This window comes from Odocoileus virginianus, chromosome 31 (genome assembly GCF_023699985.2).
Source record: "Odocoileus virginianus isolate 20LAN1187 ecotype Illinois chromosome 31, Ovbor_1.2, whole genome shotgun sequence".
NCBI lineage: Eukaryota > Metazoa > Chordata > Mammalia > Artiodactyla > Cervidae > Odocoileus > Odocoileus virginianus.
In genome coordinates, this window is record NC_069704.1 from 8,824,654 (window position 1) to 8,837,144 (window position 12,491).

General features: G+C 52.0%; 1 protein-coding gene across 8 annotated transcripts in view; it reads left to right on the forward strand.

Moving 5' to 3' along the window:
* AKNA (AT-hook transcription factor) overlaps positions 1-12,491 on the forward strand; it is a 57,170-nt gene that overhangs the window by 35,734 nt on the left and 8,945 nt on the right. For 6 of the 8 annotated variants that reach the window (XM_070459238.1, XM_070459237.1, XM_020906687.2 and 3 more), the window contains 9 exons: positions 1,669-1,823; positions 1,915-2,097; positions 2,937-3,183; positions 4,287-4,393; positions 4,988-5,199; positions 7,155-7,317; positions 10,444-10,620; positions 11,265-11,380; positions 12,012-12,158. In XM_070459238.1, the coding sequence (XP_070315339.1) occupies positions 1,669-1,823; positions 1,915-2,097; positions 2,937-3,183; positions 4,287-4,393; positions 4,988-5,199; positions 7,155-7,317; positions 10,444-10,620; positions 11,265-11,380; positions 12,012-12,158 (1,507 nt within the window). The remainder of the gene's footprint in view (positions 1-1,668; positions 1,824-1,914; positions 2,098-2,936; positions 3,184-4,286; positions 4,394-4,987; positions 5,200-7,154; positions 7,318-10,443; positions 10,621-11,264; positions 11,381-12,011; positions 12,159-12,491) is intronic. The other 2 variants (XM_020906683.2, XM_070459239.1) reach the window with 2 other exon arrangements.

Genomic DNA, 12,491 nt, shown 5'->3' on the forward strand with positions numbered 1-12,491 from the left:
GTTCCTTCATTCATTGGTTCCTCCGTTAGTTAACTTCTTCCTGACATTTGAGAAGTTTTTACCATATGCCGAAACTCAAGACATATGGTGGGAATTCAGTAGAAAACAACCAAAATAATAGGTGGCCTCTACCCTCTATGGGCTTCCCTGGTGGCTGAGATGATAATGAGTCTGCTTGCAATGCAGGAGACCCGGATTCAATCCCTGGGTCAGGAGGACGCCCTGGAGAAAGGAATGGCCACCCAGCCCAGTATTCTTGCCCAGAGAATTCCACGGACAGAGGAGCCTGGCAGGCTACAGTCCATGGGATAGGAAAGCGTCAGACACAGAGAGTCGGACTGAGCAACTAACACTTTCACCCTCATGGAATTTTCTGTAGAGTTAAACTTGTTACTTGAATTTTGATCAGTGCTCTGAAGGAGAATTATGGAGTTCTACACCAAGTAGATAACGAGCTAACATATCTGAGTTCACTAAGGAATCAGAAAACTTTCCTTGAGGAAGTCATGTTGGAATGAAATCTGAAAAGGAGTGGGAATTACTAGGTGCAGAAGAGGAAAAAAAAATTCTGGCAGGAAAAACAGCCTGTGCAAAGGCCCTGTGGTTAGAGCATGGACTGTGAGGGGTCCATTGTCTAAGAGATGTGGCTGGAGAGGCAGGTAGGGGCCCCAGGAATTAGGTATGTGGTCACATCAGGGAGATGGTCTTAAACTCTTGTTTTTTCAGCAGGGGATGATATAAGAGGATTTGCAGGTTGGGCTTCCCTGGTGGCTCAAATGATAAAGAATCTGCCTGCAATGCAGGAGACCGTCTGCACTGCAGGAGATACAAGTTTGATCCCTGGGTCAGCAAGATCATCTGGAGAAGGGAATCGCTACCCACTCCAGTATTCTTGCCTGGAGAACTCCATGCACAGAGGAGCCTGGCAGGCTACAGTCCATGGGGTCACAAAGAGTGGACATGACTAAGCGACTAACACTTTCACTTTCAGAGCTGGGGAGGTAGTGGGGCAGATGCAGAGACATGCCTGGACTTGAGAGAGGTTTAGAAGGGGCTTTGGACGGGGGCTGGAGTGATGCTGAGAGGAAAGGAGCAAACGATGACCTCCAGGCTTCTAGCTTGGAGACCCAGGTGGATCTGGGGACTATTCACAGAGATTGCTACACTAGATAAGAACCATACATGGAAGGGGGCTTTGTAGCATTCTCTCCAGCCCACATCACAGCACTATGGGAGATGGCCATCTCTAGTGCATTATCTTGAGGGACTCCCCTGCTCTCCCAGTGAAGGTGTTTTGAGCAGCTGCGTGTTCATATTGAAATGAAAATCTGGGTTCAAATCCTGGCACCACCCCTTGCTGCTGTATGATTTTCAGCAAATCATTTGAGCCTCGGTTACCTGTCTGTAAAATGGGCTGTAATAGCCTGTATACTGGTGGGATTCTTGTCAAGCGATATCTGTACAGTGCCTGGCACATAGCACATTCATGGCAGCTGGTATTGAAGATCAATGACCCAGTCCCTACTTCTACACACAGGAAAGGGTAATAGGCCAGTGAATCTAACCTCTTTCTTGCTCTTCAGCACCCAGCGTGAGCCTGGCATAAGGTAGGTCCTTACAGAGTGATCTTAGGTATCTGCTACTCTCCGCCCCTCCTCCTTTCTCCAGCTCGACGCCACCGTCACTGGCCCCCACCTATTGCATGTGAACTCGGATCTGAGCGCTCCCAGCAACGAGGCAGAGGACGGGCCGCCGGGCCTCCCGGCCCTGCTCAGGCACAAGGGGCTGCCGGTGGAGCAGGATTTCCACGGCCTGCTGGAGCGGTGAGTGCCCACCAGGCCCGAGGCCAGGGTTGCTGATGGGATCTTGCTGGCCTTGTGGGTTGAAGTCATGCTCCTCTGTGTTTTTCTGCAGGTACCTCAGTGTGAAGTCCCTTCCAGAAGCCCTGAGGATGGAGGAGGAGGAAGAGGCGGAGGGCCAGGACCACACCCTGGGTTTTGACAGACCGGCTCCAGCTCCAGCAAAAGCAGTGGCCTCGAGGCTCCCCACCAGGCAGCCCCTGGCGCGGGCTGAGAGAAGTCACGGGGTTCTCCTCGAGTAGGTCACTGATCCTTCCCCGCCGGTCCCACACCAGCTCAGAAACCACAGGGGTAGTAACTGTCCTAGGAGCTAGACAGCCCTTTACAGTTTAGAAACGGCTTTCCTGACCTGTAGCTCAGTGTCTCTACAAACCATGAAATGTACACCATTGATAGTGCTTGAAATGATTTGGGGAGGTGTGGGATGAGATCTTTGGTAGGAGAGATGCAGCATTAAATAGCACCACTCTTATTCTCAGTCTCAGAGATTCCATGTACAACAAGGAGAAAGTCTCAGGGCTATAAAGTCTTCAGGGCCTCTCTTGATCTTCCTTTAAAAAGAGAGAACGAGAAAGAAAGCCAGCAGGCCTCAGGCCAAGAGCCTTTACTAGGCAACAGGCTTTATCTTGACTATGATAATGCTGTTTTCATGTTCCTTGTATTTATTTGCAAAGTTCACTTCTGTCTGTAACACAAAATACCGGTCTTCTGTTTACAATAGTGACATGGTCTTTTTGAGTAGATGGAAGTTGATGGAAATGGCTGGAATAGGAGAGAGGGAAGGCAAATTCCAGGAGCCTAGGAAAGGGTACTCTGGCACCTCTATTTCCACATGGTTTCTGCCCCAGTGTATGGGGTGGGTTTTGCCAGCATCCTCATTTTACAGTTGAGATAAGTGAGGTTCAGAGAGGGGCAGTGCCTTGCCCAGGGTCACACAGCCAGAGGGTGTTAGCACAGGGAGAGGATGCAGGGCTGCCTGACTGCAGAGCTGGTGTCCTGGGTTGCATGGCTCCCAGCACAGAGCTGCCCAGCCCATGCCAGGGCTCGGGTGCACCATGCCTCTCCTTCCGCTGCCAGGGAGACCGTGGAGCAGATGGCGTCTGTGAAGCCAGCAGACGTCGGTGCATCCATGACCAGAGATGGGCACCTGCAGGGTCTGGGCGAAGCCGAGGAGGCCCCTCCCCGCCCCAGCAGGCCCCCCGATCCTCGGGGCCCCAAGTCCGCGACGTCCCACCAGAGCAGTCTGGCCAGCCTCGAGGGAAGTGGCATCTCTGAGCGCCTCCCGCCAAAGTCTCTGCGCCAGGCCGGCGGGCCCCCGCTGGAGGTACGCGTCGGTGTGGGGCCTCTCCTGGAGCCTCCTGCCTCCAGGCCTTTGCTCAGAGTGTCTACTGCTCCCACTTCTGCCGTGGCTCCCCACACCCCCACCCCTCTGCCCGGACCTCCTCTTTCTCCTCTGAGACCTGTAGCTCAGTGCCAGTATCTTTCTGAGCCTGCTTAGCACAGCTGGAGGTGGGGGTGGTGTCTTTGACTCCAGGTAGTTTGTGCCATGAGGATAGCACTTTTTAAACTATGACAGGAATCACAAATCACTGTGGAAATATGACTTATGGGATCATATCCCCATATGTGATATCCCAGGGGTTAAAACTTTGCCCTGCAATGCAGGGGGCACAAGTTCGATTCCTGGTAGTGGAGCTAAGATCCTACATGCCTTGTAGTAAAAAAATAAATAAATAAAAGAGAAGCAATATTGTAACAAATTCAATAAAGACCACATGGTCCAAATCCAAAATAAATAAATAAACACATACATTTGCATGTGTACACACACATACACGCACACACACCCCTGTAGTCCTAATGAGCCCATGGTAAGGAACATGCACTCCACCATGAACTCATTGAGGGCAGACACCCGTGTCTCTCTGTTGACGATCTTTGCACCTTGCGTTAGACGCGGTGTGTTGGAGGTGTGCGTGGCTGATCAGTTTGGTTTTCCCAATTCATGGGACCTGGGCATTTCTGCAATCAGTTAGGACATGGCATTCAAGGCCCACCCTGGAAGACGTGTGGATGCGAGAATCCCATTTTCGCAGTGGGACTGCTTTCTCCTCCTACCCTTTCTATTTCTCAGCTTAGGAAATCTGTGACAGTCTCCCTCCCAAGGGCCCTGGCTCCCACTCCTCAGGGACACGGGGCATGCTCAGGGTCCTCTCAGGGCGTGGAGTCCCTGCTGTTGGCCCAGGGCTCATGCCAGGCCCTGAGCACCCCAGGACCCCGCACGCCCAGGGCCTGGCTCTTGGGAGCTGGGCCAGCCTCCCTGTCTGTGAGCCTCTGGAATGTGAGGCCCAGGCCAGCACTGGGGAAGGGTTTCCCAGTGTTCCTCGGACACATTCCTCAGATTTAAAGGGACACTGTCTCTTTCAGGAGCCCTGGATGGCATCCCCGGAGACAGACAGTGGCTTCGTGGGCTCAGAAAGCAGCAGAGTGTCGCCCCTCACTCAGACCCCAGAGCACCGGCTCTCCCAGATCAGGTAATGGGGACCCCATCAATGTTACCCACCTGGGATAGCCTAGAGTCAAAGTGCCTGTGAGCTCAGAACAGGGCCTGGGGTTCTCAGAGCCCCACACTGCATCCCCACCAAGGACGGGTTATTGCCTTCATGTTATGGATAGAGGGAAAGTGACTTGCCCAGGGTCACTCCACCACATATCGACAGACTGGGAATTTGTTGAACAAATGGGTGATGAAACGGTGAATGAATAAGATGTGCCGGGAGGGAGGCGTGACAGAGCCGCCAGGTTGAGGGACAACCTCCAAAGCTGGAGGAAGGTCCCTGGGGCTACCCAGGGCTGTGTGAGAAGGGAAGATTACAAACTTCACTGCTGGGTATATTATCTAAAAACTAAGTTGAGCTTTATGATTTTGTGTATATGAGTAGGCAAGTATACAGCTCTGCAGTTTATAAAGAAAATGCGTGTGTAATGGAGATGCATCCTCAGAAATACTATACTGCCAGGGATGCCAAGTCCCAAAGGATAAGGATGGTTTAGCATGTGGAGGGGCTCAGAGGCTGCGGCCTCATTCTGTGTGACCTCAACATGTCTCTCTTTCCATGGGCTCCCAGCACCCCAGGGATGTTAGCCCAGTCCTTCACTCTGCCTGTACCCCAAGATGCAGCCCCCCACCACCAGAACAGGGGTCTTCCGGTCCCCAGAAGAACCTCCGAGCCCAGCAGACCCAGGAGCCAAGCCCAGAGGCCTCCGTCTGGCCAGGACAGTCCTCTCCAGCAGAGGATGCCCAGCTTCTGCCTAGAGCGGGCACTGGCATCTGAGATAGGTGAGTGGATGTATCTGGGTTGGCCAGAACCTGGGGGTGGCTGGATCGCATGGGATAAAGAACATCAAACCAATAAGAAAATCTGCATTACCCTTTGGGATGCAAAATATCATACAAGTTCATTATAGGAAAATTTGAAAAGGGAACAAAAAAACAATAATTAGCTAAAAACCATCATTGATGACATTTTGGTCTAGAACCTTTGAGCTGTTTTCGATGCCATTGTGTGTGTGTTTATTTGCAAATACTTAAAATGGAAATGGGATATTACACATGAATGTTTTACAACCTTTTTTCCCCACAAAACGCTGTTTAATGAACTCTTTCTGTGTCTATAAAATCTGTGATTTCTTTGTTTACTTTTTAAAAAATGCATGTGACCTTTTTATTGAAATAAAACAAATATACAGGAAAGAACAGAAACTGATGAATTTTCCCAAGGTGACCACAGACAGAGAAACTCCACATGATCAGAACCCCAGCCCCCTCCAAGCCCCGCCTAGACATTCCCATCCTTCTCAAAGGTAACCACTGTTCTCAGATTAGCTTTGCCTCTTTTTGAGGTTCCCATTTAATTTTTTAAAATTAAACTTTTTAATTAAAAGTTTAATTAAGTCACATGCAGTTGTAAGAAATAATACCCTGAGAGCCTACAAGCCCTTCCCCTAGTTTTTCCCAACAATATCTTGCAAAACCTTAGAGCAATGTCACAACCAGATTCTGACATGGACTCTGTCAAGACACAGAACATTTCCACCATCTCTGTTGTCCTTTTATAAACATATCCAACCCCACCTTAACTCCTGGTAACCACCAATCTGTTCTCCATCTCTGTAATTTTGTCATTTCAGAATGTCATAGCAATGGAATCGTATAACATATAACCTTTCAGGATCGGCTTATTTTTCACTCAGCATACTTTTCTGGAGATTCACATAGATTATTCCATAAATCAATAGTCTATTCTTTTTTATATTGTTGCATTGTCTTCCCAGGATGCATTGTTTTTAATGTACATGCCGAATGAGTGGTTTGGAACTCTGGTCACCCACCCTGTTGAGAGGCTAAAGTTTTGAATGCTCTGAGAAACATGCAAGCCAGCAAGCTCAGTTCAGTTCAGTCGCTCAGTCGTGTCCGACTCTTTGCAACTCCATGAATCTCAGCACGCCAGGCCTCCCTGTCTATCACCAACTCCCGGAGTTTACTCAAACTCATGTCTATCGATTCGGTGATGCTATCCAGCTATCCCATCCTCTGTCGTCCCCTTCTCTTCCTGCCCCAAAATCCCTCCCAGCATCAGGGTCTTTTCCAATGAGTCAACTCTTCACATAAGGTGGCCAAAGTACTGGAGTTTCAGATTCAGCATCAGTCCTTCCAATGAACACCCAGGAGTGATCTCCTTTAGGATGGACTGGTTGGATCTCCTTGCAGTCCAAGGGACTCTCAAGAGTCTTCTCCAACACCACAGTTCCAAAGCATCAATTTTTCAGCGCTCAGCTTTCTTCACAGTCCAACTCTCACATCCATACATGACCACCAGAAAAACCATAGCCTTGACTAGACCGACCTTTGTTGGCAAACTGTGACTAATTGCAGAGGGAGGCGGAGGCTCCGAGGCTGGTCCCGGGGCAACCCGGTGATGTGCAGAGTCTGAGGGTCCATGTGGAGGAGAAGGGAGCTCTTTGCAGGAAGAGAGCCCCGGAGACTCGAATCTGATGCAAAAATGATGGATGGGTGGGGGAATCTAGTCATAAGGGGCCTGCAGCTTTGCACCTCAAGCTCCCAGTGAAAACCACATCTTCCTGTTTTGAGGGTCACTGGCCTCCACAGGAGCTTCATCTGTGACCTTAGCCGGGGCCCATCTCTTCACGCCCACCATGCTTCCACCCACATAAGTTCACACTTCACAGGTCCTCTCTGAGTAAACTCACTTTGGTCTCCTTCCGCCTCCCTAGCGGTGCCGGGCTCAGAGTTTAAGCAGCGAAAGCGGATTTCTGAACAGATCCTCTCCGGCGCGACAATCAGCCCACCTCCCACCCCTGCCCCTGTGGCTGCCACTCCACCCCGTGGACCCGCAGAGATCACCTCCTCCTTCCTCCTCACCAGGACGGGGCGCGAGTAAGTCGGATGCTTGGGCGCTGAGGATTCAAGTGCGTCAGAGAGACGGGAGGGTGATGCCCGAGGGAGGCAGGGGCCCTCTAGGGTCTCCATCCAGTGGTGGCTGTGCTGGGACCAGGCATCCTGCCTCCCGGTTGATCCTGTGGGTCCTCCGTGGTGTGGACCCTGAGGACACTTCTCTAGCCCGTAAGAAATGGCTAGAGAAAAAGCCTAGAAGTTCACCTTGCTGGTGCTAGGACCCCTCTCCCTGCCTCCCAGCATTTCCCTTCCAAAACGGGTCTACACTTACCGGGGGTGTGTTTATGTGTTCCTTATATGAACGAAAAAGAGAATGTTTTTTCAATTTTTTCTTTTTAATCCAAGTGCAGTTTTTCTATTGTTGTTCAGTCACTAAGTCGTGTCGGAATCTTTGCGACCCCATGGACTGCAGCACGCCAGGCTTCCCTGTCCTCCACTGTCTCCCAGAGTTTGCTCAAACTCACGTCCATTGAGTCAGTGAGAGGCTTATTTACCTATAGTATGCCAGCCCCTGGGAATACAATAGTGGACAAGACAGTCCTTGACCTCATAAAGCTCACCATCCTGTAAGATGGACCCAGAAACAAGGTTGCACCCCCAGGATGATAAGTAGAGTGATAGCATAGGCCCGAAGATCTGTGGGAGCACAGAGAAGGGGCATCTAGCCCAGTCAGAGGCTTCAGGGAGGGCTTCCTGGAGGAAGTGGCATCTCAACTGAGACCAGAAGGCAGAGAGCTGCAAGGGAATGGCATAGGGAACAGCATGTGCAAAGGCCTAGAGGGAACCTAATGTTTATTATAGCCAGATCCTCAAGTATAAGGTGGGCTGTTAAACAATAAAAGCAGAGAGGAAGACGGGGAGACCTGGGGGAGAGCTTAGAGAACCTCCGACACAGCTGGTGAGACGTTTGGATGAGGTCTTTGCTCAGAGGAGGTGCTCACTGAATATTTATGAATGTGGAAAGTTTCATCTAAGGATAATGAGGGAGGCTTTAAGTAAGGAAGCTGCAGGGTTGGATTTACATTGTAGAAAGAATTCTCTGGCCCCCGTGATGGTGGGTGTGGAGGCCAGGGACTGCTGAGAAGGCTGCTACACCCCGGAGAGAGGTGTTGGGGCCGTCAGCGAGGGCGGGGAGTGTATTTGAAAAGGGGTAATTAGGCATTGGGCCAACAGAATTTGGGAGTTGGTTAACTTTCAGGGTGCTCGGGGGAAAAGAAAGGTTTAGAATGACTCAGATTTCTGGCTGGTCAACCAGTTGGATACTGATGCAGAGATGGGGAACCTAGGAGGGGGAGTGAAATTGCAGGGAAAGTTGACTTTTAGGTGCCAGCTGCACTCAGTCACTGAAAGATTAGGTCAGGAAGGCCAAGATCGTGATGGAAACAAGCCGTAAGGGGCAAGCAACACCCAAGGGTGCGTTCCAAATTCCAGGCCCTCGTCCAGCGGCCTCTGACCTGGACAGAGCCAGGGCCACCCTGGTCTTTCACCCATTGCAGGACTGCGATCCTGCCTTTCAGGGGTTAACAGGTGGCCAGAGTTCTCACTCTCCTGCAGCCGCCACCCTCATGGTTTGCCTTGGAAACCCCAACAAGCGTTTCCCTGGGGATTGCCAAGGGAACCAACTGCCCTTGGACGCCCAGAGCACCAGGGCATAGGCAGAGAGAGGTCTCTGCTCCCTCTGGGCACACCCATCTGGGAGCCGATGTCTGCTGCAGGTGGCGCTAGGGGCCACCCCCCCACGAGTCCAGGGACCACCAGGCAAGAACTAACCCTGAGGGGAGCCCTCACCCCAGAAGCTGGTCCAAACGGTAGACAGAGAACCTGTATCAGCCCAGAGGAATGCCATGCTCAACCTGGACTCTAAAGCCCCGGGCATAGGGGGTTTGTGTGCAGGGGTGTCTGGGTGGGATTGGCTGCCTCAATGCCAGTGATGCCCTCAAAACAAGACCCTAGAGATTCAGGGACCGATCAAGGAGAAACACAACTAAGATTTACTCCTGAGATGCTAGGGGCTCATGAGGTTCCTTACCAATCACAGGTTGGGCTGTGTTTGGGGGCTTCCCTGAGATGACCGTCTGCTCATATCCAGTTGGTGATGGGTCCAACGTGTGTCTGCTTGTCCCCTCTCCACACGCACATCTTTACTCCGCTCCCTCTTAGAGTCTGGAGGCCAGATCAGTGACATTCCCTGAGCATCTACGAGGTGTGAGGCTTTCAGGTGTTGTGAGATGGGGAGGTCTGCTCCTTGGCTCACAGGCGCTCACCATCTGGGTCAGGAGACAGACAGATAAGCATTTTCTGCCTGGAGCAGAGTGATGGGCTTGAGCAACTTGGGAAAGGTTTAGGGAAACCCTGTAGGGGAGGTGCTAAGCAGGGCGGGAAGGAACAGGCCTGGAGAGACAGTCAGGGTTTCTAGAGACAGAAGTAGAGGAAGGGGACAGCAGTCCAGGGCCTGAGGCAGATCCAAATTGAAAGTTTTTGTTTTGCTGAGGCCTCACTATGTGGCCTGTGGGATCTTAGGTCCCTGCCCAGGGACTGAACCTCTGCCCCCCTGCATTGGGAGTGTGGAATCTTAACCTCTGAACTGCCAGGGAAGTCCCAGAATTGAAATTTTAAAGTGCAACTTTAGCCAATGCCCGCTCTACTCATCAGAGGATGAGATGGTTGGATGGCATCACTGACTCAATGGATAGGAGTTTGAGCAAGCTCCGAGATGGTGAAGGACAGGGAAGCCTGGCATGCTGCAGTCTGTGGGGTCACAAAGAGCCGGGCACAACTGGGTGACTCTCTCTACTCTGCATCCTCATCTCAATCTTGAAAATTTGTCACTGGCATTTCAGAATAGCTACTCAGAGGCCGTGCATGCTAGGTTGGGTAAACCTCAAAGAAAGTTCTGCTTTGCTTACCGAACATGCAGGGACATGAACTCAGAGAGGTGTTAAGATATGCAGCGAGAAAAGCAGACACACACGAGAGTTCAAGAATCCACTGATAGCAGAGTTAGACTGCGTTTGCTGGAACGGGACAGAGCCCCAGCGCCCAGGGGGCGGGTGCAGCTCTGTTCATTTTGCACCTGTTCTTCGTTCCCGTCTCCACCCCCGACCCCAGCCAGGCCATCCGGGAGCTGCAGGATGAGGTCTCCCGGCTCCGTCTGAGGCTGGAGGACAGCCTCCACCAGCACCCCCAGGGCCGCCCCACGCGCTCAGCGTCCAGCTGCGACCGGCCCACCCGGGCCCGGGAGCGGTCAGGGGATTCTTCAGCCGCTTGGAGCTCCCATTACGGCAGGTAGGTGACCCCCACTGCCCCTATGCCTTGGTGGGAGCTGCAGAAGGCAGAGTTAGCTGGTCTCTGGCTGTCCCCTGACATGTGGACTTGGGCACAGTCATCCCCCTCTCTCACTTACTCACTCATTCATTCACGCTTAGATTTTTTTTAGCCATGTCATATATGATGCATAAAAGAATAGATTAAACACATGTGTTACTAATAAAGCATGATACAGTGAATATTCCCAAACTCATCACCCAAGTGAAGAGCTAGAACATTTGCAGGACACTCACCCCCTCACCCACTCACTCCTTAGCTATTCACCTATGATGACTTATAAAATCATCTCTAACTTTTAACTTCTGAGTGTTCCTATCAGAGGGCACTAGGTTAAGGTTTTCAAAGGACACTGTCTCATCGCTTCTTCCAACACTTTGAAGTAATCACGCCTGTATCCCCATTTGACACATGAGGAAACCGAGGCTCGGAGAGGCTCAGAGCCACCTTCTGTGGGTCTGACTCCAGAGTCTTTGGTTTCAACTTTCATGTTCTCCTCTTTCCTATGTTAGAAGCATTTCTCTGGGTTGGCCTTCTCACTGATCATCTTTAAAGGCTGCATAAAACCGCATCCAGTGACATCCTCGCTCTCTCTCTTTTGCTAGCAGATCCACGGAGAGGTTGTCTGGTGAGCCTGGGGGCGCAGAGCAAGCTGTCCCCATGGGAAGACGGCGAGCCAGGTCCTCCTCGGTGCCTCGGGAGGAGCCTCGATTGTCCCTGAGTAAGTGCCCACCCACCAGGACTGATTTTTGGAGGCCACCGTCTGGGCATGTTGGCTCAGGGGTCAGGGACCACAGCAGCAGCCCTCGAGGAAACTCAGAGCAGGCTTTCGGGTTTCTCTGTTAGGCAGTCGTAGCGCTCTGAAATACCACATGCTTCCAGTGGCAGCCGCAGCTCCTGTAAGGGCTTCAAGCGTGCGTGTCATCTTGCTTCTTCTTCACTGCAGGGTGGGTCGAATCATCCACCTTCTGCAGATCAGGACGCCAAAGCCCAAAAGCATGGGGGACTTGCCTGGAGGAACATGGCTCTGAAATCAGTGGCCCCAGCTCCCGTCTTCCCAGCTGTGTGGCCTTGAGCAGGCTGTTGACCTGCCCTGGCAGTTAAGGGGACAGCTAACAGTGCAGTGACCACAGTGTGCACTCCTGGGACTGCTGCGAGGGTGCGTGACAGGGAGCATGCAAAGCGCTTAGCACAGGGTCAGGGGCCCAGGTGTGTCAGCTGTGATTACTAAGGGGCCGGGGGAAGGGGGGCTGCAGGCTTAAAATCCCAGAGCCTGGACTCATGATCTGCCCCATCCCTTAGCTACGTGTCCCCCGTCCCCTCCCCCTCTGATGCCCCTCTTTCCATCCCAGGCTCCGAATCTGAGCCAGCCTCCCCCAGGCTGTTCTCTGAGAGGGGCAGGGCCACCGAGAACAGTCAGCAGGCCGCTGGGGATGGAACAAAAGGAGTGAGTAGCACCGGACGGCCCGACAGGGTCACCTTCCGAGGCCAATACACAGGTGAGCCAGGAGGGGGCGCTGGTGGTGCACAGTCCGCAGGCGGTCGCTTCCATTTAGCCAGTGGGCCGTTGAAACATTGTCCTTTTCTATGAGTTCTGTGATACAAAAACTTCAGGGAGCATTGTCTCTATGAATCTGGGTGTGTTTGTCCATTGATTCAGTCAGCAAACAGTTTCTCAGACCTCCGCTTTGTTGAGGCCTATGCTGAGTTCAGAGAAAGTCCACTCGGCTGGTCAGTCATGAAGTGGCTTCGGAAGAGCTTGATGCTTGCAGGACCTGGGTAACTGGACACAGAATCACTTCCTCCTGCCTTCCATTAAGGTTGTGATTCCC